Below are 26570 nucleotides of genomic sequence, written 5' to 3'. Positions count from 1 at the left end.
AGAAGAGTGACCACCGCGCGCTGGGTTTGCTGAGGGTGCATCTGCGCAAAGGACGAGGAGATCGAGCCCAGGCCGGCGCTGGAGGCCGCCACCTCCCGCAGGGCCCGACGGGGCGCCGCCAGCCCTCCTCTCGGGCGCGCAGTGCGGCTCCACACCACCCTCCGCTGAAGCCCTCGCGCGGCCAGCAGCCCGAGTGCCGCGCGCGCGTCCACACGCGCACAGCGCACAAACGGTCGGGGAGCCTGCACCGCGGCCCAGCGGCCGGGAGCCCGCGCGCGCTCGCAAGCTCCGCCCCTCCCCGCCCCCCGCAGCATCCGGGGAGGCTCCGCCCCCGTGCTCACAGGCCCCGCCCCGACAGCGGGCCCCGCCTCCACAAGCCCTCCGCGGGGGGGCACCGTCTTCCTGGCCCCGCCCCCCCGCCCCGGTCCCTCCGCCCCCTGGCCGTCCCCTCCCAGTTGGGCCCGCCCCTTCCGCGCTGGCCCCGCCCGTTTCCAGCGGGCCCCGCCCTTCCCGAGTGCCCTTGGCGCGCCCCGCCGTCTCCCCTTAGTTTACTTAGAGCCCCGCGTGCCCCTTGGCGTCCCGGTCCCCGAGGTCCTCCGGTTCTCGAGGCCGGTCAGGCATGGCGCGCGCGGCAGGGCCTGAGCGGCGGCTCCTGGCCGTCTACACTGGCGGTACCCTCGGCATGCGGAGCGAGCGCGGCGGTGAGCGGGCGGCGGCGCGGGCAGGGCGGCAGGGGGTCGTCCCGGCGCAGGGCGCCCTCGGGCCCAGCTGACCTGGGGAGAAGGGCGCGGTCGCGAGGGCCTCACCTTGGCCCGGCCCTCTGACGCCCATGCTGCGGCTGGCACCCCGCAGGGCCGCGGTCTGACCCCTTCGCTGGGGACCACTGAGCGGCCGTAAGGTGACCGCACGCTGTCCCCCAACCTGGTACCTGGTCGGGCTGCAGGGCGTCTGACGTCTCTGCGGAGATTCACGTGCGGGAAGCGGCTCCGCGGGGTTGCGGCCTTGTTCCCTCTGCCCCGTGGCAGCAGCTTCACGTGGGGGTGGCGCCCTGGACGGGGCACCGAGCTCCCCCCACCCCGAGCAGGGGTGCCACCAGCATGGGCTGAGCACCTTCAGGGAGGGACCCCGTCTGGGGAGCCTGGGCCCTGCTCTGGGGGAAGGGGATCGCTCCCCATGAGCTTCCAGAATGTTCCCACACTCCCTAGGGGCGGGCAGTCGCATGACCTTCCACGACGGCGGCTCCTGGTTGCGCGGTGTGTGTGGTGCTCTGACCCCGGTGGGCCAGGACAAACCTGCAGGCTTGGTCTCTGCTCCTCTGCCGTCCAGGAGTTAGTCCTCCCTGAGGGGTCCCATTTCCCACGGCGCTGGTTCTTCTTGGCCCCCTGCCTCCCAGCTCCCTCTCCGGCCAGAGGCCCCATAGCTCACACCCGGGGCGGCCCAGCCCCGTGCCCCAGTGCGTCTGGAACTCAGACCCTCTCCCAGCTCCCGTCCTAGGGCCTGCCCCCAGGGAACATCCCCTTTGCCCTAGCCTGTCCTTCAGCCACTTTCCCGTCCCTGCCCCCTCCCCTCTTCTGGTCGCCCCTTTCCACCCAAGTAGCAGTGGCACGTTCTCCGTGACCCCGGCAGCAGCTTCTTGGTGCTCTGACCCTGTTACGCCATCTGCAGCATCCATGGCCAGTCCCGGCTGTCTTGCGGCTCACCCCTGCCCTGCTGGGCCCGGGACTCAGCTCGGAGCCCTGTTCTGGAGGGGCTCTGCACCGGGACGTGGGCGTCTGCAGGCCCCTGGCCAGTTGCTCCTCCCCCTGCTGCTGTGGCCTCCGTGTCACCATCGGTCAGTTCATGGGTTGGTGAATGTTGGATCCTGGGGAGGCCGCGAGAGACAGTCCACCAGCGGGCACTGCCAGGCCCCTCAGCTCAGCCCTCACTAGCCAAAGAGGGCTGGCGTAAACCGGCAGTCGTGCACTAAGGAGCCATTACAGAGGCCGCGCGCCCCTGGCTGGTTGGGAGCGCAGGTGGGCAGAGGTGGAGGGCCCCGCTGCATGGGGAGCGAGCAGCCCAGCGCACCACAGCCCCCGAGCGGACTGTCTGGGGCCCTGACACTGCCCTCCAGGCTTGGCATGTTGCCACTGTGATTCTGTTGAGCTCAACAGAGTTCTTGAGGGTCTGGGCTGCAGGGACAAGGTGCACTCCAGCCCTGACCCCACCTGCACTTGGTGGTGTCTCTCCCTGGTCCCGTGGCCTCACCGCAGAGCCTCCTGTCCCGGCTGCTCCCACAGCCACCAGATTTCCCACAGGGGCCGCAGAGTCAGCATGTTCCAAAAGTGAACCAGACACGTCGATGCTGGGAAGACGGGGTGTGGAGGAGGCCGGTTTCTAGAAGGGGAGAGTCTTCCAGGCTTCCCTGGAGCCTGCTCTGGGTGCTGCCGTCTTTGGGCCCCAGTGAAGGCGAGGTCAGAGCAGCTGGCCTGTCCCGGCCAGTGAGGACCCTGGTCTTCTGAGCCCTGGGGGAGGTGTCATCTTGGGAGGAGGCAGCTCCCGTCGTGGGGCAGGAGCTGTGTCCACTGGGAGCCACGGCAACATCTCTGAGGGTTGAGGGCTTTGCCCCAGAAGGAACCGCTGCTCAGTGCCAGGCTCTTGTGTGACCTGACCCCGCTGCCAGCATCCCCATCATGGCTGCCGACCCTTCCCCACCTCATGAATCATGAAGGCTTTAGGGAACCAGAGGATGAAGCCCAGGGTACGAAGGAGGAAGGGACACGAGGTCTGGTTCCTGCTGCCCCCTAGAAGAGGAATAGCCAGGGAGCTGGGAACCAGGGTGCCAGGTCATGTGACCCCTGACCCCAGAGTCCTGGGAGACCAGGGGCCCTCAGGCCCGCCCTGGTGTGGGACTGGCGCTCAGTGTTCTTTAGGGACACACATGTGTTGACTTGCTGCCTAAAAATGTGTGTAAAGCAAAACGGTGCCAAGGGGTGGGGACAGCACCCCAGTCTGCTGAAGGAGCAAGGTGGGGACAGACGGACCAGGCTGGGGGGGAGGACGGGGCTGGCACCTGTCCTCTGCAAGCCCAGGGGAGGTCTTTGGACTCGGACTCCAGGCCCTGCCTGCCCCCGCATTCCCATCAGGACTGGCGGTCAATCATTAACTCACTTGGTACTGCTGATAGGGCTCCAGTCCCTGCAGGGAGGGGAGCGGTGGCCACTGGCACAGGTGTTTGGATTGTCACTGTTGAGAGTGTTTCTGTGCCTGCTGGTAAACAGTGGCCTGCAGGGCACCAGGCGCGCCACATGTGTGAGCCCTGCCAGAGGTCAGTACAGCAAGGGGAGGGCAGAAGCTGTGGCAGCTAGGGACACCCCTTCTCTGAGTTCAGCGAAGATGTCACAGGTCAAAGGGCATCGTGAATCCCAAATCTGCTGATAACCCAAGCCCAAGGCTGACAGCATCAGCGGCCACCTCGTGTGCAGCTGAGGAACTCAGAGGCTCCGTGCAGCAAACGGTGGCCCCCAGCAGCTTGCCACCTTGCCCGAGTGTCCCTCATGGGCGTGGCTCTTGCTGGCATAGCAGGCTGAGCAGAGTTTTGGGGCCAGGCAGCTGAGGGTGCCGGGACAGTGTGGAAGGTTGCAGGTGGTCCTGGCAACCAAGCCTTGTTGGTACAGGTGATGTCCACAGCTTCTTGGTTACTGCAATGTGGCATCTGTGCCCTTGGCCTGGACCTCCTTCCGGAACATAGCTCTGCCCATCCACAAATTCACATTTTTATAGCCTAAGATATGGGGGGTTCCAGGGGACCCGCTCTCCTAGGGGGCAGACCGTCCCTTACAGAGAGTTTGTCTGGTGGCCAGTGAAATTGGCCGCCTGCCCTGTGACCCAGGGACAAAGTTTGGGTTTGGTAGGATCAAAAACTTGGGGGGCCCTTGCTAAGAAAAATAATACAATTCACAAAATCAGATGTGAAAGCTGATGTATTTAGAATAATTAAGGAAATTGCAATTAACTTCCAGTTTTAAAAAGCCAAGAATATCAGAAAACCCAGAAAAACCTTCTGCTCGTTAACTTCCTGTTCCTCCGTCACAGCCTCCTCCCCGGGTCCTGTGTGTGCGCTTCCATGCTCTCCAGGTGTGGCTGCCTGGACAGCACTTTGCGGACGGGATCGAAGAGGGGAAGTCAGCCTTTTCTGGGCCTGGTTTTGCCACTGCTATGTGTGTGTTCCGTGGGTGGGGGCCCCAGGGTCCAGCCCTTCCCCTTCTGGCCACACTGTAGCATGGAGTGTCCCTGGAAGACATCGTCCGGCTGTCAGCAATAGCCTCGCTATGGGTGGCAGGGATTCATGTCATGAAGTTGTTCCACAAAACCCAAACCAAGTGGATCCCCGCTTCACTGCCCCCTAAGTGGATACCCAGATTTCCACAGACACCGCAGACCCTCTCCTGTGCTGGAGGCACAAGTCTGACGTCCATAGGCAGGGACTGGTCCTCGAGTCCCACTTGGCTTGTGACCACATCACTCCATGCTTCGAGGCCCACTGATTCTCACCTTTCCTGCTGCCCTCATGTCACCTCCTCCTTCGTCCCCACTCCCTCTTACAAGGACGCTCATGATGGCATTTAGGGCCCACCCAGAGTCATCTCTCTCAAGACCTTTAACTTTATCACACCTGCAAAGACTTTGCATGTAGAGTCACACGGTCCCAGGGCTCAGGACGGGCATCTTTGGGGACAGATGGAGCAGGGGAGCCTGGCACCAGTGCTGGGTGGCTGGTGGCTCTGAGCCTTTCTCAGTGCCCAGGGCCTGCAGTTTGGTCACGGATGCTGGAAGGGCTGGCAAGTCCAGACCTTTGTGAAGGCAGGCTCATGCTTCGTCACTCTTTGGGCATCTTGGGAGGGTGGCTGGGCTGGCAGTCACACGCCGCTGTCCCCTGCCGTTCCTGCTGCTCTACTGTTTCCTTAAGTGCTGGACGCCAGCTAGCCTGCCCTGCCTCTGGGGAAGGGTGGGGTCATTCCTAGTGCACTTCCGCAGACTGGTCTCCCTGTGCCTGGGCAGATGACCGACGGACAGCATAGACACCCATGGGCTGTGCGGCTGAGCTGGATGGGGGCCGGCGGGGAGCAGGGCCCAGGACTTAGCAAGTGGCCACATGGGGGACCATTTGGGGCGGGGAGATGGCCTGAGCAAAGATGTGTGGGTGAGGAGCACAACCCCGCCCGCCCTGCGGTCTGCCAGCCTCTGACTGTGGACACTGTGTTTGACACGGGGCCGCTAGGCTTGTTTGTGGCCCTTCATCCCACGGCCAGAGGGGAGGCAGTGGGCGAGCAGAACCCTACCTGGTGTGGGACATCGGTGGTGAGGAGGCATAGTTGGGGCTGCTGGAGAGGGCCTTGGGTGGTGGGTTGGGGGGGCAGGGCCTGCTGCTGAGCTGACCCCAAGGAAGGTTAGCGTTTGGGGAGAGAACCTGGCCAACAGCCTGTGGGGAGACACTCCCACGGCAGCGGAAGGAAGGGCTGAGGGGCAGGGCAGGGCTGAGGGGCAGGGCGTCCTCACCGGTGAGGTGAGTGCACTTTCCGGCTCCTTAAAGGGAGGTGTGATGTTGGAGGTTAAAGGAAGATGGAGCAGAGGCCTCCAGCCTGGGGGTGTGGGCAGCCTCTGGAAGCTGAGAAGGACCCCTACTCGAGAGGCAGCAGGGACACAGTTTGACGTGCAGGGAGCTGAGGGAGCCGGGACACTCGCCCCAGAACCTCTAGCAAAATCATGGCCCGCTGACACCTGAGCCCGCCGGACTTCTCACCTCCAGAACTGAGACAATCAGCGGTGCCGTTTTAAGCAGCTGTGCTGGGGGTCATTTGTTATGGCGCCCGGCGCAGATCATCGTCCAGGAGTGACCGCCGACCCTGGTCCTTAAAGTCTGAAGTGTTTCAGCCAAGGATGTTCCTTGAGGGGGGCCTCTGCTGTCCTCAGCACTCTGGGTGCCCAGCACAGCCAGGCATGTGGGAGACGACGTCCCCTGGAATCTCAGTGGGTGGAGAGCGCACCCAGAGAGTTAGCCGATCCGCTCACTGTCACCGTGCTCGTAGGGTGTGTGCTGGATCAGAAGGCCAGGACCTGAGGCAGGGAGCCTCAGGAAGCCTCTGCTGAAGGGTTGTTTCCAGGAAACACACACCCGACCCCAGGGTTTTCTTACAACGTGCACTGTTTCTGCCCAGTGTATCCTTGGGTGCATATTTCTGGGACATGGGGGCTGCAGGCAGAGGGCCGGAGCTGGACCCTGGAGGGTCACCCACAGTCCAGCGAGGGAGCAAGGGCAGACGGGGGCATGTTGGAAGGGCAGCAGGGCCTAGACATCAAGCAGGGCTTCCCAGAAGTGGTGCCCTGAGCTAGGGTGAGGCTTCTGCCCAGTGAGAAGGGGGGTTGGCAGAGGACTTCCAGGCAGAGCCAGCAGTGTGTTGTGGGTGGATGTGAGTGTGGGCACCCTGGCGGTGGGGGAAGAAGAGCTGGCGCGTGTGGACAAGGCATAAGAGGACTGGAAAGGGCCAGGGCCCCCTGGGTCCCGGTCAGGGTGTGATTTCACCTGGAGATGGGGGTGTTAGCCGGAGCAGGCCCTGGGCGGAGCATCGGCGCGCCTGGGGCCATCTGGGTGAGAGCCGCGGTCAGCCTGGGTTCCCAGGCCCAGGCCATCCTGCCCCCACGGGTAGCTGCCCACCCTTCCCAGGGCTCCACGGCAGCTGCAGGCCTGTCCACCCAGCCTGACTCCCCTGGCCCAGCCCTGATCCTGGCCCCCGACCCTTGCCCTGATCCTGGCCCCCGGCATGTGCAGCAAGAGGGATGGGCTGTGCGACAGTTGCTGGTGGGGGCTGCGGGCCGCTGACCCCACACCCCCCTGGGATCTGCCTGCAGTGCTTGTCCCCGGGGCGGGCCTGGCCACCGTCCTGAGGGCGCTACCCATGTTCCACGATGAGGAGTATGCCCGGACCCGTGGCCTCCCTGAGGACACTCTAGTGCTGCCGTGAGTGTGGGCTCCCCGGGGCCCAGGGCAGGGGTGGCACCAGCTGCCATGGGGGGAGGGTCACCCTGAGCTTGGAGGGCTGCTGGCAGGTCTGTGGATCAGACTGGGGTTTCCCAGTGCCTCTGGGGAGCCATGTGCAGGGGTCCCCTGCTGATGTCCTTCCGAACTGACCAAGCAAGCCTCAGACTCCCCCCACCTCTGGGGCTGTAGGCCTCCACTGTGGCCCTTGGGGACCCAAGCCCAGCAAGAGAGGCAGGGGTGGCCCCACTGGTCGTTTCCCCCAGTGGGAAGGTCCTTCTCCCTCTTGGCTCCTGAGGTCCTTTTCCCTGTGCAAGCAGAGCGTGGGTGGGCAGTGAGGGCCACTTGCACTTTCCCAGCGAGGCAGCGGCCAGGACAGCTGCTCCAGTCTACTTGTGAGTTGGTTTATCTCAGCTGGTATGCTGGGCCTGGTGCCCTTCGTGGCTGGCAGGCTGACAAGCAATCCCCTCCTCCCAGGGTGGCCTCCTGACTCACTCAGGGCCAAGCGCGGCCTCTCAGAGCTGATTGGGGGAAGGGGACATTGCGTGGGAGCAGCCGTCCTGGCCCGTCCTCGGGCCTCCCTGGGACCACAGTCCTGTTCTGGGAGGTCACGGGAGGAAGGGAGGCCCAGTGGGTCCTGGGATGCCAAGCTCCTGTGGGTGGTGGACATTGTTCCTGGGTGCAGGGGCCTGGTGGGAGAGCTGGGTGCAGGAGGGGTGCAGAGCTGCCATTCTGCCTCCCGCAGGCCCGCCAGCCCCGACCAGAGGGTCATCTACACGGTGCTGGAGTGCCAGCCCCTTTTTGACTCCAGTGACATGACCATCGTCGAGTGGGTTCAGATTGCCCAGACTATCGAGGTAGCGGGGCTGGGGAGTGGGCGGGGCTGGGGAGTGGGCGGGGCTGCAGAAGCCCTCTGGGCCCTTGGGTCGCAGCAGCTGCAGGGCTCCTGAGGTCCCTTCCCAGGCCAGCAGAGCGTGGGTGGGCAGTGAGGGCCACTTGCACTTCCCTAGCGAGGCAGCGGCCAGGACAGCTGCTCCAGTCCGCTTGTGAGTTGGTTTGTCCCAGTTAGTGCCCTGGGCCAGGATGCCTGACCCTTCCTCACAGATAGACAAGCCCAGTTCCTGGCCTGTCCCCATCTGTCCACCCCATGACCACCCTGGGGTTTCCGTCTTAGTTGAGTGAGGGCCCATAAAAGGGTGCAGCGCTGCGCGGGCCTGGTGGTTGCAGCGTCCGGTGTGGACACTTCCCCTGCTGGGGCCGCCCCTCCACCAGTTTCCCTCTCTATTCTCTCCAAGAGCACCATTGTCCCTGCGCCTGTGCGAGCCCGGCTTGCCCTCCTGGCACCTCAGCACCAACCCCTGGGGTGGGGGCGGGGGGTCTTCCCAGCCCCTCCAGGCCCGTTTCTCACATGCGTCCCTCAGGAAACCCCACCAGCGGGGCCTCATTGCACAGGCTCCCGTCCCCTGACCCGGATGCGCCGGTGCCCTGCCTTCCCGCTGCGCCTCCGGGAGCAGTGTCCCTGCAGGAGCCTCCGGCTGGGGCCGTGGTCTGGGGCAGTCTCAGTGGCTTGTGGCCAGCAGCAGACTCCGGTCGGGATCCGACCGCTCTACTGAGCGCCTGGCACCGCCGCCCTGGCTCTGGAGTCCGGGCGACTCACAAAGGGCCAGCAGAGGGCGCCCCAGTCCGCTGCGTGGTTCGGCTTGTCTGCAGCTTGCCACCCCCCACACTGCCTGCGGGGTCCTTTAGTGGGCCCCGAGGGGGCCTCTCAGGACTGGCGCGTCAGGACTGCTTGGGGCCTCTTGCAGCCACAGCCTGAGCGAGGCACCCACAGAGGATCGGCCTTGGCTGCCCTCTAGGAGGTGGTGGCTGGTGGCCATCCCCACAGTGTTGGCCAGCATGCTGTGTGTGAAGGACTCTGGCTCATGTTTGCCCATCAGCATCCTGCCCTCCTGCCCACGTCCAGCCCAGGCAGCCTCAGCTCTCCTGCTGGCTTGGAGCACCTGCTGTGCCCTGTGTCCATGCGAGGCCCTTGGGCTCCTGCGTTCCTGCAGCCCTCTGCTGTCCTGGAGGCAGCGGTTGCTCAGCCAGGGGCTCTCTGGGAGTGCTGAGCTGAGTTCTGGTGGAGTGCCCAACAGACCCCTGTTGTGGGGAGCCCTGAGGGCATCATCAGGGGGAGACGCAGGCCAGCAGTCAGCAGGACCTTCGTAAGCTCGGGGGATGTCCAGAGGCCCCATATGCGTGTTATTTGTGCACTGAGGGGTGTCAGGGAGACCCATGTGTGCCGTGGGCTCACACAAGGGGTCAGGGAAAGAAGCTGCTCTGGAAGCGGGCAGACACAGGGCCCAGAATTCCAGGGGAGGGTTCGCTTTCCTGAGAGGGCCTTCTGGCCAGCAGCAGCACGGGACCAGGCCTGCCTAAACTCACCGCTTTCCCACAGAGACACTATGAGCAGTATGATGGCTTTGTGGTCATCCACGGCACGGACACCATGGCCTTCGCTGCCTCCGTGCTCTCCTTCGTGTTGGAAAACCTGCAGAAAGCCGTCATCCTAACTGGTGCCCAGGTAATTAATGCCCCAGGCTGGCCGGCGCACGCAAGGCTCTGTGGGCCTTCCCGAGGCCATGGGGTGGGTCAGCGCCGCTGCGGTCCAGGAGGATCCTGGGCTCCCACTCAGTCCTGCGGCTCCCTAGGTGGCTCCTGCTCTGCCTGTGCTGGCAGCACTCAGGTCCTGCCTGGCGCCAGCCCTGCCTCCTGGGGATGGGGCACCTGCTGTCGGCCTTGTGGTATTGTCCGCTGTTTCATTCTTCCCACTGTGGCTCCTGTGGGCGCCATCCTCAGGGACCTGGGCGCATGCCGCCCCTCCTCTTTCAACCTGATTCAGACACTCCCCAGGGCCTGGGTAGGTGGAATGTTCTAGAAAATTTCTAGATTTGAGGGGAGGTGGCAGGGCAAGCGTGGACCCCTGCCAGGGCCTGCGTCAGAGCTAACTCGGGTCCCCTTTGCCTGTGGTGGCATCGTGAGCTGTTGCAGAAGTGCAAGCCCCAGGGTCGGGGGGAGCAGCCCCACCGAGCACCTCGGAGCCTCCCTGGGAGAAGAGACCCAGGCCTTTGAGAGGGAAGCCTGTGTCCATGTCCCTTTGAAAACCTCCTGGGGGAAGCTCAGAAAGCCCAGGGAAGTCTTGCCAGGGGCTGACCAGGTGGCCTGCCCGGCTCTGTCTCCTCGTCCCCACCTGGTCAGGAAGGTGCAGGGCTGAGCGCTTCCTACTTGCAGCCCATGCGAGAGCCGTGGGCTCAGGCCGACCCCGGCCCTCCCCGGCCCCTCGAGCTCTGGGTTCAGGCCACCACACAGGCCCCTCTGAGGGACAAAGGGCAGATCTATGACCACTGCTGGCCCCAGGGAGGGCTACACGCAGGCTTTAAGCCCCACACTGCCGTGACAAAGCCCCTTTATCTCTGTTAAACCCAAGGGGCAATGGAGGCTCAGAGGCCCAGATCTACTTGTCCAGGGCTCCCCACCCACAGCTGCACACCTCACAAGGAGCAGAGCCAGTGAGGACCCAGGACTGTGGCCCCAGGCTCTGGAGGCCCTGCACTGACCGCTCCCTGCTGACCACACCCGCCCTCCTGCCCACCCTGGTCTCCAAATGCCCCCCAGAAGCCCAGCCCCTCTTTGCCCTCCTGAGCAGGGGTGGCAGGAAGCTGGGCACTGACCAGTCACCCTGTGCCATTGGTCCCCCTGGTAGACACAGGTGCCGGTCTATGACCAGGTGCTTGGCCACCCTCGCCTGGCCCATGATTCTGCCAGGGAGCTGGGCTGGGCAGTGGTGTGGTCCTGGGACAGGATGCCCATCGCGTATCCCTCCCACTGTGGGGACTGGCCGGCTGCCGGCAATGGGCACTCAGACCTGCGGAGGGGGTCGGGGCTCAGGACGGGCTGACATCGTCAGCAGGAGCAGCCGGTTCCCCCAAGGGTCCTGTCTCCCCTGCCGCCCGCCCGCCTGCCCCTGCCCCTGCCCCAGGCTCCTCCACTGGGCTCCTCCAGGGCTCTCCGAGCCTCAGCCCCAATCCTGGGCTTCTCCCCACAGGTGCCCATCCACGCCCTGTGGAACGATGGCCGCGAGAACCTGCTGGGGGCCCTGCTCATGGCTGCCCAGAACCTGATCCCCGAGGTACCCTCCTTCCCTCCCAGCCAGTACCTGAACCCAGCCAGGTACCCCGTCCTGGCCAGTACCTGATCCCGAGGTGCTCCTTCCCTCTCCCTGGCATGGTGGGCAGGGGGCTTGGCCATGTGGGTCCAGGGCCCAGTGGTGGAGCCTGTGTGCTCGGACCTGAGGCAAAGGGCTTGTGGGGGTGGCACTGGGGGCTCACAGTGAGGGCTCAGGAAGGGTTTTAAAGATCTGTCTTTCACCTTAGAAGTGAAATGCACCATCACTGTAGAAAAAACCAGAACAGAACAAAGCCACCCAAATGTCACTTCCTGGAGTCACCCGCCCACTGTTAGCAGTGGGGACATTTTCCATATATGTGTACTTATTTATTTTGTATCTGTTATACTTATATGCACTACATTATGTTTATTTCTGTTATGTACGTATGTATGCGAGTGTCCATAGAAGCAGATGTACTGAGCTTCTCTTGGGGGCCCGCCTGCTTCCCTCCTGAGCGTCACTTTCCCTCGTGTAGCGCAGGGCTGTTCCGAGACGGCCCCCTCACGCAGGGGCCGGGTGGCCTCGGGAGGGGCTGCCCGAGGTGTGGTGAGCTGCGCCCCCCGCTGGCCCTCCGCCCACCGCGGGCCGGGCAGATCCAACCCCGCCCCAAGCTCTGGAACAGGGCCCTGCAGGGGCGCACGGCCAGGGGGGCAGGGGCGCTCTCTGCAGCTTGGCTGACAGGATCCCTGAGAAGCAGGCATGGGCAGGGGGATGGGCCGGTCCTGCCAGCTGCCCCCAGACCCCGAGAGGCCGGGGTGGGGGCAGCCATGTGCGGGGTCTGGAGGGGCAGGGGCTCCCCAGCACTAAGCCACCATCCTCCCCCGAAGGTCTGCCTGTTCTTCCAGAATCAGCTGTTTCGGGGCAACCGAGTGACCAAGGTGGACGCACGCAGGTTCGCGGCCTTCTGCTCCCCCAACCTGCCCCCTCTGGCCGTTGTGGGCACTGATGTGATGAGTAAGCCGGGCTGTGAGCAGGGCCGGTGGGCGAGGGCGTCTATCCCGGTGTCCTGCAGGGAGCAGGGGCGTGGAAGCCTGGGCTGGGGGTGTCCCCTCAGCTGGCAAAGGGCATGGCTCTTGGTTCCACCCTGGGCTGTGGAGAATCTGGGGCTGCCAGGAGAGGGTGCCAGGAGAGGGTCACCAATAGGTGACCCCAGCGGGGAGCCGTGGGATCTGCCTGGAGGAGGAGCAGGTTTGGGGTACCTGCCCCTTGTGTGCCCCCGGCCAGGTGGCCCTGAGCCCAGGGATCCCTTCCAGTGATCATCTGTGGCCCTGCCACATGCCTCCACATGTGGCTCCTGCAGTGGGACCTTGTCAGTGGGACTCCCGTGGGAGTCCCTCCGTCCACTGGGCCTGGCAGGCAGCCCATCCCCCTCGTGGGGTCAAGTAATGCCTGAGGCCGCCCTGGGGGGCACCCCTTGCCCAGCCCAGGAGCCGCCTCTGGTCGTGTTATCAGCATGGTGGGGGAGCTCAGGTCCCACCCGACCCACCGGGAGGCACTCCCAGGCCCCCCACCTCCATGCAGATGTCTGCCTCCCCAGATGTCTCCAGTGGCTTCCTGGCTGCAGTCCAGGACCTCGGTGGGCATGGCTAGCCCCTCCAACTCCCGCCCAGTGCCCTGGAAGGCCCCCCGGGGCAGCCAGGAGCACCTGCACGTCCTCCTGCGATGTGGGCTGCCTCCGGGGCCTTGCCCTGTGTCAGGCCTGGGGTGTAGGGACAGTCACCAAGCCTGACCCATCTCTTCCCGGCTGAGCTGGTGGTCCTATGGCTGGTGTCGGCCCAGGCACCTGTCCCCACCCCACAGCTGTGGGGTCCTGTCCCAGGCTCCCCTGGGGCAGGGGTGCCCCAGACCTGGCAGAGCTGGCTGGTTTGTGGGGACTGTGGGGCCTGAAGCCTGGGCCGAGGTGTGGTTCACGCTGTGCAGGGAAGCAGGCCTGCTGCTGGGGGACGGCAGGACCCAGGCCGCTCCTCTGGTGGGACTGCCAGTCTGCAGCGTTCCCGCCCCTCAGAGGGCAGAGTGGTCTCCTTGCCCGCATGCACTCTGTCTGGGCTCAGGCGGGGCCTGCGAGGCCTGGAGGGGCAGTTCCGGGAGGCTGGCATGTAGTGCCCCCACCCCAAGGAGGAAAAGATCAAGATAGGGGCAGGGGACTGTGGGCAGCCTGGGCCATGGCCTCCCAGGAGTGGGGGCTTCCTGGGACGTCCCAACAGGTGGGCACCCTCGGGAGCTCCGGGCAGGGGCCCTTCAGGGAGGGCTGGAGCACAGAGAGCAGACCCGGGGGCTCTGGCTGGTGTGCTGAGCTTCCTGTGGGGACAGGTGAAGGGGGGCCTGTTCCTGGGGTAGGCAGGCTGATCACTAGCTCTGAAAGCCCCCGGACCAGCAGAACACACAGACAGGGGGTTCCAGGTGGAGGGCAGGATGTGCTGGCTGGTGGTGGGGCCACAGCAGGCCCGGCAGGAGGAGAGCATGGGTAGGAACCTGGGGCAGAGGAGGGAAGGCCCACGCAGGGAGGCCACAGCTCTGTCCTGAGCCCCGCCCCTCATCCGGCGTGTTCTTTCTCCCGACACCCCCCTTGCCCAAGTGCCTTCCAGGTGTTGTGAAGCCCGGAACACATCAGTGTGCCCTGGGTGTGTGGCAGGGGTGCTGGACAAGGTAGCAGCCACCTACCGGTACAGGCAGACGGATGGGCTTCCTCCCCACAGGGAGACCCCTGCCCTGGGCTGCCCCTCTGAGGAAGGAAGGGAGGGGCGGGTGGCCACTCTGAGGACCTGGCTCCCCTGTGGCGTGGGGACTAAGTCACCTGGGGCTCAGGAGTGGCACCGCCAGAACGCAGTGTACTGGCATAAAGCAGGAGTTTGCTCTGGATCCTGGAGCCTCTTCCCGGGCTGCGTGGGGTCCAGGCAGGCCCGGAGGCCCAGCAGCTTGGCAAGCGCAGGGCTGCAGCTGGCCCCAGGGAGAGAAGCTGCTCTCAGCCCCGGGGCCAAGATCCCACCAGGACGTTTCCACTGGCCAGGGAGCCTGTGGGCTGGGTGAGAACCTGCACCCTGCCCGCCCCGTTCCTGCTGCAGGCCCTGGCCTTCTGGCACCTGAGTTGAGAAGTGCCTCAGATGTGGGGCCTGGGGCCCAGCAGGCAACGCTGAGCCACGTGATGAGGTGGCCCAGGGGCCCTGGCCCGGCTGCCCTGGGCCCTCTCTGGGGGACAAGGCAGGTGTGGTCCACGCGGGGCCTCCTGGAGACCCACACCCTCTGCCCACAGCAGGGACAGTGCTGGGGAAGTCAAGCTGCCAGGCTATGGGGGCACACGGGCCTGCAGACCTCCTGTGCACGAGGCCAGCTCAGCTCCCGCAGCAGCTGTTGGGGGGCCGAACAGGGTGCTAGCCTGGTCATGGTGCCCGCCATGCCATGCTGCGACCATCCCTCTTCCTCTCCGGCCCCCCGGCCTTGGGTACAGCCATCCCTGGCCTGGGAGAGGGACTTGGGGCTCCACGGGCTCTCGGGGAGGGGCCCACCGCATGTGTGGGACGTAGGCCTCTTTGTCTCTGTGAACCCCCCCTGCAGCCGTCACTCTTGGGTGGTGGCAGCCTGCCACACGCTGCCGTCTCACCTGCCCACCCAGCTGGGGCGCAGGGCCTCTGGCTGCTGGCTAATGCTGTGGCGCCATGGGGCAGGCGTCTGGCCTTGGCCTGGCGTGCCCCCTCCCACTGCCCGTTGGGCACCCTCTTCGATGCATCACGAGGGGACAGCACATGTCTGGAAGGTCTCCTGGTTTATTCTGGCGTGTGACTTGCTCCAACAGAGACTGAAAGAGGCACACACACACTTACACCCCTGTGGTGGGGCAGGGGAGCCCTGTGTGGGGGTCCTGGAGCCCTCCCATCCTTCCCTGTTATCATCGTGTGCCTGCGCCTGGCTGGCCAGCCTTGATGACCTGTCCCCATTCCGGGCTCCAGTTCCCTTGGACTGCACTGGGGGCCTTCCATGCCGCCTGCTGCCTCAGATGGGCCCCCCCTGTGGGCAGTGCCAGAGTGGGTCACAGACGCTGCTCCTGCCTCCTGCCACCCAGGGACCGAGGGAATGGGGCCCTGTGCTGGGCTCATGAGGTCCAAAGGCCAGGCCTGCTGTCGAGCCCCCGTCTGCCTCGCGTGCCTGTGGGCAGGGCAGGAAGGCTGGGGCTCCGTGGTGGCACAGTCCTCACAGAGCAGCGGCCTTCAGACCCAGTGGGGAGCCTGACCCTCTGGGGACCAACTCTGCCTGGCAGGTTTAAGGGGTGTGCCCCAAATACCTGACCCCTCCACTTCCCACAGGGCCTGGGCTGGGGGGTTAGTATTCAGACTTTTGAGGTGAATTTGATGGAGGCTTTCTTTCCCCAAAGGTAAGGGGTCCAGAGGTTCCATTAATAAGCCAATCAATCAATTAATAAATTCTTTAACTAGGGGCTGTGAGTGGGGTAGGTGCCTTTAAGGGACAGGTGAGGCTGGCTGGTCAGAGTGCCACCCCGACTGCTCCAGGCACCAGCTCAGCACACTGCTTGTGGCCCTGCGGCTGGACCACACCTGTGTGCTCTTAGCCTTTGCACATGCCGTTCCCCCTGCCTGGAATGCCTTCCCTCCACTTCCTCACATACTCCTGTGCAGCCGCAAGGCTCAGGCAGGCCTCTGTCCCTGTGGAGTCCTTCCTGTCCCCCAGGCCCATGTCCGCTGTGGAGCCCAGCACAGGCGAGAGCCGTATCTGCACGAGGGAGCCAGGGGCTGGCAGCACCTTCCTCCAGGGTGGGGGCGGGGCAGGGGGGCAGTGGCCTCGCAAAGGTTCAGGTTTTGGAAACACCATCCAGGGACGGCAGCACAGAGGCGCTGCCTGGGGGTCTTAGTTGGCAAGTGGCCAGAAGGTCCCATACTTGGTCTCTCTGTCATAGTCAACCAGGAGCTGGTGCGGAGGGTCCGACGGAAGGACCAGCTGCTGGTGCACAGCAACATGGAGCAAGACGTGGGGCTGCTGCGCCTCTACCCCGGGATCCCTGCCTCCCTGGTAGGGCTCCGCCCGGCCCACCCACACCACTGCCCCTGAGAGCCTCCCCCCCCACCGCTCCCTCCTCCCACGCTCCCCAGTGCCTACTCCAGCTGGTGCAGCTCCACCTGCCTTCGCTCCTATTTCCTGCACCTCCCTTCCCCATCACCCTGAAGCCCACATCAGGCCCAGGCGAATGACAATCACATAAGCTGGGTGCAGGGGGCGCCGGGACTGGGCACAGAGGCTGGGTGCAGGGGCGCTGCGGCTGGGCATGGGGGTGCTACCAGGCTGTGGGAGTGGGGGAGCACCAGAGCTCAGAGCCCACAGGGCACTACCTACCCCTCTTCCATTTGGATGGACGAGGCTTCTTAGGAGTGTCCCCACACCAGGTGGCCCAGTGGGGCAGCAGGAAGGAATGGCCTGTGGTCTGTGAATGGTGTCTGCTCCCCTCACACGGTGCTGGGGACAAATGGGGTGGTCTGTCCACATGTCCCTCTGCCCAGCACAGGACAGGTGTCCCACAGTATTTGAAGAGTGAATGAGGTGTGATCAGGCACGGCGGTAGGCTGGGCAGGAGCAGACGGGGGGGGCTCCCTGTTCAAGCAGACAGGCCTAGACCAGAGACTGCTGCACACGCTGTTGCTGGTGGCCAGGGCAGGGGCCACAGGCACTGGGACCCCGCCCTCTCCCCACAGAGGCAAAGACTTGCCCTCAGGCTCCATGTCACTCACAGCCTGGGGTCGTGATGGCCTTTCTGGGAGCCTCTGAGGGCTGAAGCCTGACTGTGGGGCCTCCCTGGGTCATGGCGGCCTTGTGAGGACACACGGGCCAGAGCTTCGGTGGCGCTAGAACGCCGCACGTGCCAGTTAGTGTAGTGGGAGACACGCTCAGGGGGCTGGCTTGGGGGTGACGGTCATCCCAGGGGCTGGGGCTGGCGGCCAGGGCTCCTCGATGGGGAGCGCATGCACGGGGGTCCCATCACCAGAGGGCTTGGCCTGTGGGGCGGGCTGAGCGACACAGGATCTTTCTGGGAAAATCAGGCTGGGCTCAGACGGCACAGCCTGGTCAGCCAGGTTTCTCACGAGACTTCTAGAACTTGCTGCGGGCTGGGGAGTGAAGAGCTACAGAACGGGGTCCACAGACCCAGCCCCGCAAAGCTGGGCAAGGCTTGGATGGGTAGCTGGGGGCTGGTGGGCCAGTGGGACGGTCTCCGGGCCCCTGGGCCCTGAAGTGCTGGTGATGTGCATCTGCCGGCGGCTGGTCCCGGTGGCTGGTGTCCCCATGCCTGGGTGTTTGCTGGGGACAGGTGTGCACCACCTCGGTCCTCTACCTGGAGAGCTGAACTTGGCCTTTCTGGTGAGGCACGGAGGCTCCAGATGGGTGGACGTATGTGCCTGCCTAGAGATGCTGTCCCCGAGGCCAGCAGCCTGGCCCTTGGACTCCCACCCATGTGGCAGGTCCAGGGACAGACTTGGTAGCTGGCCTGAGGTCTCTGGGTGTGCCCACCAGTGCCCGGCACAGTGCAGGCTGAGCTGGAGAACAGATGTCCCTGCAGCAGTGCCTCCTTGGGGACAGCCTTTGAGCGGGGTGGCCAAGGCCCCATCCTTTGTCTTCAAAATGTTGCCTTGCACCCTTGGGTGCGGGGGCAGAGGGGCCCTGCATGTCCGTTTAGCTGCAGGGCTCTCCCCAAATACCAGCTTGCTGGGAGCACCCTGGGCTGTGTGTCAGATGTGGGACCTCACTTGGTGAGGCTTCTGATGGCCTTTTCTGCTCATCTCCAGCCTGCCTCCCGTGACGTCTGGCCCATCTCCACGGTGTTCTGATTAATGGCACACCAACCACAGCCTTCAACGCCCCAGATAGGACAAGGTGTCTGGGGGGACACAGTGGGCAGCAGCCCCTCGTGGCTCTTCACGTGGCTTGCTCGGAGCATGCCACCCTGAGAGTGTGGCTGGTGGCCCACGTGCCCACACCCAGAGAGGGCAGGACAGGCCTGCTGGTCCCCATTGCTGGAGCAGAAGGCAGGAACCCTCACCATCCCCTCCCGCCCTGCAGGTCCGGGCCTTCCTGCAGCCCCCGCTGAAGGGCGTGGTCATGGAGACCTTCGGCTCCGGGAACGGGCCCACCAAGCCGGAGCTGCTGCAGGAGCTGCAGGTGGCAGCCCGGCGAGGCCTCGTCATCATCAACTGCACCCACTGCCTGCAGGGCACCGTAACCTCGGACTATGCAGCCAGCAGGGTGGGCTGGTGGAGGCTGGGCAGCTTGAGGCCTGGGGTGGGGGGACAGGCCTGAGGGCACAGGGCGAGCTGGGCTGCGGCCTGTGGCCCATGTCCTGCCATGTCCCCTTTCCCACAGGCCATGGTGGGAGCTGGCATCGTCTCCGGCTTTGACATGACCTCAGAGGCTGCCCTGGCCAAGCTGTCCTATGTGTTAGGCCAGCCGGGACTGAGCCTGGACAGCAGGAAGGAGGTGTGCACCCTCCCGGCTGTGGGCACAGGCCCTGCGGGTGTGGGCATGGGCTCCTGAGGGCATGCTGGGGGTGTGACTCAGGCAGACGGTGGGGCCCAGCCAGGAGGCTGTGTGCCTGGGTTTGAAAAAGGAGGCCTCAGACATTGTGGGCCTGGGAAGAGGTCCCAGAGGCCTTGGGTGACCGTGAGCTAGTAGGGATGGAGGGTGGGGCTGGCCTGTGGTGGCCTGGGAGGAGTGTCAGGCCCTGGGCAGCCCTCACCACACTCCTGGGAGGGCGCCTGGCCAGCGTGGTTAGTCTGGGCCCCTGGCAGAACTGGCCTGGCCCTCCATGTGCTCCATGCCTAGCTGCTGGCCAGGGACCTCCGGGGAGAGATGACACTGCCCACAGTGGACATGTGCCAGCCCTTGCTGCAGCACAGCCTGCTGAGCCGCGGGGTCACCCAGCTCCTCAGTCTGAGCCAGGTACTGCCCAGTGCAGGTGAGTGGCAGGGGGCCTGAGGGGTGGGGCGTTCCAGCGCATGGGCAGAAAGCCACCCACGTGGCCTGGCGTTGGGCCCAGGTGGGGGCTCCGGTCCACAGCTCGGAGAATCTGCAGGGGTTCCTGGAGCCGCCCGCAGGAGGGGCCGGGGTGGGTTAGTGACGTCTGCAGTGTGCAGATAGTGGGCAGAACGGGGCCTGGTCCACTCAGTGAGGCATCTGGGGGCCTTGCTTGGCAGGGGTGTGTGTGTGTGCCGAGGACCCCAGGGACAGACATGCTCCCTGGGTGCCTCTGTCTCCTCCCAGGAGGCTCATGCTGTGCGGGATGCCCTAATGCCCAGCCTGGCCTGTGCTGTGGCCCGTGCCGGCGACATGGAGGCCCTGCAGGTTCTTGTGGAACTGGTGAGGCCTGCAGCCACCTTGGGGACCAGCCCCAGCTGTGCCATGCCCCAGGTGGTGTGGGGCAGGATGGCCTTTCCTTGGGGCCTACAAAGCCTTCCGTGTCCTGGCTGGCCAGGCTAGGCTGCAGCTCGTGGGGCCTTGCTGTAGCTAAGGGTGGGTGGGGTGGCTGCATCAGACGCCACCCTCAGGGTGCACCCTGGCCCTCCCATGCCCTCCCTGTGGAGTCTCTGACTCTCTCCTGCCCTCCCCCGGCGGGTGACATGCCCTTGCATGTCACCCCAGGGCAGTGATCTGAGCCGGGAGGACTTCAACGGTCAAACTCCACTGCACGCAGCTGCCCGGGGGGGCCACCCCGGGGCAGTCACCATGCTGCTGCGGAGAGGAGCGGACGTGAACGCCCAGGACGAGGACGGCCTCAGCCCGCTGCTGCTGGCTGTGCGGGGCAGGTACCTGCAGCGGCCCCGTGGGGGGTGCCTGGACAGGGCTGCCTCAGAGGGGGTTGCTGGTTTCCTGTGATCACATGGCTCCCCCGGGCAGAGCTGGGTGGGGCCGAGGACACCTGCTTCCCAGAGCCTCACGCATCCCCAGCCTGGGCCCCAGGTACCAGCAGTTACCGTGTCTGTGCCCAGACAGGGCGTACTGCTCTGGGTAGTGTGTTTGGGGAGGGCTGCTTGGAGGGGGTGAGGCCATGTCATGTCATTGTTTCTAAAAGAAGATGCTTACAAAGACAACTGCTCCCCAAGTTGTCTCTGCACACCCGTAGGGCTGGGTGAAGGGGAGAAGGCCCTGGCCAAGCAGGTATAAAGGGCAGGTGTAGAAGAAGTGCACAGTGCCAGCTGTTGGGCTGGGACTTGCCCTAGGGTACTGGGAGGTCCAGGTTGGTCCAGCAGACTTGGCTTCTTAACGGCAGGGTCCCGGCCGGGGGTGTTGGGGCCCTGTGGGGACTGCAGGGCTCCATTCTTGCTGAGGCCCCGAGGCCCTGGCCAGCCGGTGTGGGCGCCTGACTCAGTCTCCTCAAAGGACACACAGAGGACACAGGATGCTGGGCAGAGAGGCGGTGGGGACACCCGACCCCGTAGCCAGGGCCAGAGGCTGGGGACCCCACAGGCCTGTGCTGGGGCTGCACCTTGCAGGGGAGGTTGTGTGGGGATCAATATTGAAGGAAAACACACACCAAGTGGGGCCCACTAGCCAGGAGCTGAGCTTACAGGGCTTTCCACCCCGGCGCCGTCCAGCTCTGACCCCTTCCCCCTGTGCCAGCCTTAGGCCAGAGGAGCAGGGCCGGGCCCGGGCCTGCATGTCCTCTGCTGTGGCTGGGCATCTCGTTACCCTTTCGGGACCTTTCTGGCATGTCTCTGAAGGTTGGGCCTCGCCTGCTTGACTGGCACTCCCTGGAGCAGTGGGCATGAGGCGGGCAGGGCATGGCCATGTGTGAGAGCACGGTGTGCGCTTGGGGCTGGGTCACAGCATCCGCTTTTCACCTCTGTGCTCTCCCTGTTCCTGAATGCAGGGCTGACCGCGGCTTCGTGCCGCCCAGAGCCCCGCCCAGAGCCCCGCTCCTGCTTGGGGATTTCTCCCCAGGGGCTGCGTGGCCTGCTGGACCCGGGGTTCTTTCCAGTGCCATGAATCTCATGTCTGACCCTCGGGTTGCCAGACTGTCTGGTCAAGTCCTGTGAGCCCTGGGGTGGGGTGTGTGACCCTTGGTGAAGGGGTAATGGGCCACAGTTCCCCTCCCAGGCTCCTGTGAGCAGCCCAGGTTCTCAGAACAGGCCTGCAGAGGACAGACAGAAAGGGGCTGTGCTCGGGGCGTGTCCCTGGCCCCACTGGTGGGCAGGGAGTGGGCGTGATCTGGCTGAAATTCCAGGCTGTGCATCCTTGGGTGTGGGCTGGTCATGCGATGAGCTCGCCCCAACCCAGTCCTGCCCCCTTGTCCCCACCACTGTCATGACATCTGTACCCCTAAACCAGTCTCCCGGCCTCACTCCCTGGCCCAGCCTTGCTGCGCCCCAGAGTGGCACAGAGGTGCCAGCCCCACTCTGGAGGGTGGAGTATAGCCTGGGGGGCCCAACCCTTCTCCCCAAGCTCCCTGAAGGTGGGGGGGCCATGCAAGGGGGCTGGACTGGGTTGGGGTACGCCTGTAGCCCTGGGGAGGGGACCCATGAACGATCACGCCCGGTCGGCACCCCCAACAGCAGCAGGTCCCAGGCCTCTGCTCGTCCTGCCCCTTGGTGTCACCCACCCCCGCTCGTGTTCACGGGCCTCCGGAGGGTGGCTCCAGGCTCAGGCCAGGCCAGGCTGCCTCTAGAAACTCAGACATCTGGTCCTGCTCTGGGCCGCCAGCCCTGCTTCCTGGCCTTGCCCAACACCCCCTGTCATGTTCATCTGCCTGTGTCTCCTATCCACCCCCAAGGGCAGAGTCCAGGCCTGACCGACTCAGTTTCCCCAGGTCAAGACCTGGCTGGGGCAGGTGTGTGCAGAAGGGCTGGCTGGCTCTGTGTGTGGGGGCGACTGTCCGCCAGGGAGGGGTGTCCCTAGATACCTCTGGCAGTGCCCTGGGCCCTCAGGATGGGCCAGGGGAGACCTGGCTGAGGCCTTGAGACGTGGATGCAGTTGCTGCTGAGGGTTGGGGGTTGGGACGCCTCAGGATCTGGCCCTTCCCTGCAGGTCCCTGGGATGGTCCTGGGAAGGTCCCTGGATGAATAGAAGTGTGGGACCCCAAGAGTGCATCCCATTGGCCTGGGGGTGTTGAGGGATGGAGAGGTGAAAGGGTGGGGGGAGCAGCCCTCATCTGGGGAAGGGCTGTGGGTCAGGGTGGGTGAGTTCCTGACCCCACATGAAGGACGAGGCCCTGCTGGCGCTGAGCGGAAGCCGCTCAGGGTGGACAGCACGCTCCTTCTCATGCAGGCATCAGCGCGTCATTGGGCTGCTGCGGGCAGCTGGGGCCTGCCTGTCCCCCCAGGAGCTGGAGGACACGGGGACGGAGCTGTGCAGGTGAGGGCTGCAGCCACAGCTGCCCTTCCACGGATGGGGACGGGGCCCAGGAAGGAGAGCCGGGCCTGCAGGGAGGGTCGGCCAGCTGGGCCAGGGGGCTTCAGAGAAGGGAGCGGCCACTGCACTCAGTGTGCACCAGCCATGGTGGGAAGGGCTGGGAGGGGCCCAGGGCAGGCCTGGGCTGCATCTGGGGAGGTTGGGGTGGACAAGGTCAGTTCAGGGGAGCCGACCCCCTTCAGGGGGAAACAGACCACAGCCCCCCAGCTATCCTGCCCAGCACATGGCAGCCAGTCGCCAATGTTCTGACCTCATAACTGCTCTGAGTGACCCCTGGGGCCAGCCTGGGGAGATGGGTTGCAGCTGGCAGAGTTTCCCATTGGGGGTGTTTGCGGTGGGCTGGGCAGAGGGCAGGCCCAGGGCTACAGAGCTCAGCCCCTTCCTCCACCCCCTGGGCGCCCCCTGCTGCTGCTGACACTGTCACTGCCTGCCCTGGGCCTGTCACTTGGTGATGCCTGCCAGCTCCTTCTGTGTCCAGCCTGGGCTATCCCCAGGCCAGGTCTGAGGGATGAGGAGTGGGGTGGGGGGTGAAGAACAGAAGGGCAGAGACCAGGCGGGCCACTGGGGTAGCCAGGGTGGAGGCTCCACCACAGCGCCTCGCCTCGCCTGGCCCCAAGGCCCCCAGCTGAGATGCCGGGTGGAGAGACCCCACCAAGCCCCAGCCTCAGGGGCACGGGGGGCTGTCCCATGGGGTGAGGATGCTGGGACACAGCCACTGGTCTTGGCTCTGAAGGGACTTCTGGGGTGACTTGGTTCAGGGCTTCACCCCCTGGTGGGTCTGGTGGCTCCACTGACAGATGGAAAAACTGAGATGGAGAGAGGCGGTGACAGCCAGGTCCCACAGGAGCAGGACTGGGCCCATTGCCTGGGACTCTGCTTGGGAGAGGGCTCGTCCCACCTGAGCTTGGCTGGATTTGGGGGGCCCTTCTGGGATGAGAGTGTGTGTGGGAGCTGGCTGGGGAGCCAGAGGGCAGGTCCAGGAGTGGCTAAGGGGCACCTGCTATGGGGCTGCTGCTTCCTAACTGGGAGGGAGTCACCAGCGTCCCTTTGTGGGGGCCCTCCCCTCCCTTGTCCCCCTGCCCCAGCCAGCACACCAGGTGGGGCCATTCCCTGCCTGCTCCCAGGGTAGGGCGGAGGAGTGAGGAGGTGCCTGGGGGGGGCCCGGGAGGGGCTCCGTGCTGTGCCAACCCTTCCTCTAGGACAGGCAGGCCCGGGCCCTCTCCCTGCCAGGACCCTCCGCGCAGCCCCCTGGGTCCAGGCCTCCCGCCCAGGCTCAGGTATTTCTCCCTGATGCTGCGCTGCCTCAGACCCCCTGCCTCCATGGGCTCCGTCCAGGGACAGCTGCGCTGTGAAATATGGAACTGGCATGTGGCATTCAGCTGGCGGTGTGGGTGCACGTGCACGCGTGTGTATGTGTGCCCGCGTGTGCACCCTTCATCTGAGTCAGTCACCCCACTGGGCGGAGCCAGCTCCAAGCTGCCCACAGGCCCCCAGCAACTCCTGCACCCCTGCCCCATGCTGGGTCAGCTACTTGGGGCTGGCTTTGTAAAAGCAGCCCAGGCACCCCTGGGCAGGGAGGTGGGCAGATGGGGGGACTTCCAGCAGGCCCTGATGGCACCGCCTCCCCTTCCAGGCTGGCATCCAGAGTGGACCTTGAAGGCCTTCGGGTGTGGTGGCAGGCAGGGGCTGACCTGGGACAGCCGGGCTACGACGGTCGCAGTGCCCTGCTCGTTGTGAGTGCCACCAGTGCCCTATTGCCCTCTCCAAGGCCACCTCCTCCAGGAAGGCCTCCGTGACAGCTCCACTGGCTCCGTCTGCTGCACCCCTCCCCAAATGCCCGACTCCTCCGCTCTTGGTGGACACACTTGACGTGCAGGAGCTCCGGGGGGCTGTCCTCCTTCCTGGCCCAGACCTGTTTCCGGGCCCAGAGCCATGGGGACACAGGCTGCTGTCCTTGGCCAGGGAGGGGACGAGGGTATCCTGCTGGGGGGTGTCAGCACCCCTGAAGCAGCCCCTTCCCGTGTGCTTCCTCCCTTAGGCAGAGGCTGCTGGGAACCTGGAAGTGGTGAGCCTACTGCAGAGCCTCCAGCGTGGGCCTGGTGCTCAGGCCCCGAGCCCAGTAAGTTCCCCACCCGTCACCCACACGGGGCTGGCAGCTGGACCCTGGCTTAGGGAGTATATCCAAGGCCCAGTTCTGGGGACAAAGCTAGAGGCCGAGGTGGGTCAAAGTCAGTCCTGTGGTAATGGAAGCTGAAAAGTGCCCAGAGGGTGATGGGGGCAGTCAGGGAGGGCTTCCTGTAGGAAGGGCCAGCCTCAGACCTCCTGTTCTGTCAGGCCAGCTGGGGAGGCACCCCACCACAGCACTGCAGTGCCCCAGCCATGGCCAGAAGCTTCTCAGATCCCTCTGTAACAAGTCCTGCCCACCCTTCCCTGCCCCCAGGACCTGTTGGGCTGGGTCCACCGGCCTGCCTCTCAGGCTGGGCAAGCCATTCCCCCGTCCATTGCCTGGCCCTCTAAGGACTCTCAAGGCTGGCCAGGCTTGCTCAGGTCCCCGGGTACCTCCCGTGTGAAGGGCTGGGCCCCACTGCTGAGGTGCCTAGGCTTGTCTGTCTGCCCTGCCCCACACACGACCTGGCCCTCAAGAGACATGCATTTGCAGGATGTGCTGCCTGGTGTCTGACCTGAAGCCGCCATGCTGCTGTGGGAGCCATTCCCTCCTGTGGGACTGAAGGCACCCCACCCCCAGGCACTGCGATGTGCCCCCTGCTGCTTCCAAGACAGTCTGAAGGTCTTTGTCGGGCCGAGTGGCAATAAAGTCTCCCTGGGGACATCTCCCAGTCCCCAAAGCCTTGCTTCAGGGGATCTGTATGGGCCCAGGACTGTGGGCATTTGTGTGGGAGTCAGGGCCCAGGCTCTGGGTCAAAGGGCGGTGTCTGCAGCACCCTGGCGTGATGGACGCTCAGCTAATCCTTCCTGAGGCAGCAGGCCTGGCGGGGGTAGGGGTGGGGGTAGGGGAGGCAGGCTGCCCCTTCCCTCCTGCCTCCTGCTCAAGCTCTCCTCTGGTTTGAGTCCTTTTCACTTTTGAAGCCAGAGTCACCTCCTCCAGGGAGCCCCCCACACTTCCATTTCTGCCCATCTCTCTCCTAACAGACTGCCTCTCCAGTCCTCCCGGTACCTCCCAGTCACTGTCTGCTTTCCGCAGGAGCCTCTGTGGCATTCTGGACCCTCAGCACCTGTAGCCCCTGACCCACCACCCGCTATGGGCCAGGCTTGTCCAGGCCACCCGCCTGGACAGGTGGACGGGGGGTGACCTGTGCAGCCTCGTTGTGGCAGCCCTGGCGGGCGGTGGGTGGAGGTGGTCCAGCAGCTGGCAGGTGTGGGGTGGGCAGGGCAGGCCCAGGCCCAGTGGATGTGGCTCTCTAAGGCCCATGGCAGCCACATGCCTTGTCAGAGGCCTGGCTGGGACTGAATCCGGTATTTGGACCCCTAGTGGGTTTTCTGTCCACACTAAGCAGCCCAGTGGGGCAGGAGCACACCCCGGGCTCGGGCCCCAGCATGTGACTTGGCCTGTGCTGGCGGGGGCCTCCCGCCCCTGCACAGTGCCCGACGCCTCCTTGCTGGATGCAAGGGGCCATGGGGGCCTCCTCTGTCCAGGTCCCCTACTACCTTGGTACCTCTCTAAATGCCCACAGGAGGGCTCCCACCCCAGCCTGTCCATCTGGCCTTTGGGCTGGGGGCCCAGGAGAGCTGGGCTCAGCAGACACTGGCCAAAGAAAGGTGTGACGTAGAGGACTCAGCTTGGGCACCCACCGTGTAGCTGAGGCCCTTTCCAGGTGGGCTGGGCAGGGGGTGGTTCCACCTGCGCCCCCAGGCTCCTCAGCTGGTTCCCAGGCCTGGGCTGGCACCATGGCTGGCAGCCTTCCAGATTCTCGCCCCAGCACGGGTGTGCCCGGG

The 26570-nt window shown here is 65.0% G+C and overlaps 1 protein-coding gene and 1 long non-coding RNA gene across 5 annotated transcripts; one reads left to right on the top strand and one right to left on the bottom strand.

Moving 5' to 3' along the window:
- The first annotated feature begins 501 nt into the window (after positions 1–501).
- ASPG (asparaginase) lies at positions 502–25417 on the top strand. 4 transcript variants are annotated; one of them, XM_036991486.2, is made up of 17 exons: positions 502–701; positions 6886–6994; positions 7333–7407; positions 7758–7869; positions 9450–9575; positions 10479–10560; positions 11097–11180; positions 16126–16238; positions 18276–18458; positions 18576–18689; positions 19035–19151; positions 19473–19568; positions 19851–20014; positions 22473–22559; positions 24250–24349; positions 24655–24735; positions 25276–25417. In XM_036991486.2, the coding sequence occupies exons 1-17, from the start codon at positions 620–622 to the stop codon at positions 25294–25296; spliced, it is 1746 nt and encodes a 581-aa protein (XP_036847381.2). In that variant the 5' UTR covers positions 502–619; the 3' UTR covers positions 25297–25417. The 4 variants fall into 4 exon arrangements, with proteins under 4 accessions (XP_036847381.2, XP_036847380.2, XP_036847379.2 ...); XM_036991485.2 differs by lacking the exon at positions 10479–10560 and adding an exon at positions 12065–12173 and having other exon boundaries at positions 504–701; XM_036991484.2 differs by lacking the exon at positions 10479–10560 and adding an exon at positions 12047–12173 and having other exon boundaries at positions 505–701.
- On the bottom strand, positions 11279–18302 carry LOC140850681 (uncharacterized). The gene is made up of 3 exons (XR_012133622.1): positions 16560–18302; positions 14818–15012; positions 11279–14156 (listed from the first exon to the last, which is right to left on the bottom strand). It is a non-coding gene; the product is annotated as an uncharacterized lncRNA (long non-coding RNA).
- Positions 25418–26570: the final 1153 nt, after the last annotated feature.

The sequence above is a fragment of the Manis javanica genome, chromosome 8 (genome assembly GCF_040802235.1).
Source record: "Manis javanica isolate MJ-LG chromosome 8, MJ_LKY, whole genome shotgun sequence".
NCBI classification, from domain to species: Eukaryota; Metazoa; Chordata; class Mammalia; order Pholidota; family Manidae; genus Manis; species Manis javanica.
Note: the sequence above shows the minus strand (reverse complement) of the source record. Positions and strands in the feature narration are given on the sequence as shown.

Coding starts and splice junctions, on each gene's coding strand:
- ASPG (XM_036991484.2), top strand. CDS start 620: ATGGCGCGCGCGGCAGGGCCTGAGCGGCGGCTCCTGGCCGTCTACACT. Junction 18,459..18,575: donor CGGACTATGCAGCCAGCAGG/GTGGGCTGGTGG, acceptor CCTTTCCCACAG/GCCATGGTGGGAGCTGGCAT. Junction 18,690..19,034: donor GCCTGGACAGCAGGAAGGAG/GTGTGCACCCTC, acceptor CTCCATGCCTAG/CTGCTGGCCAGGGACCTCCG.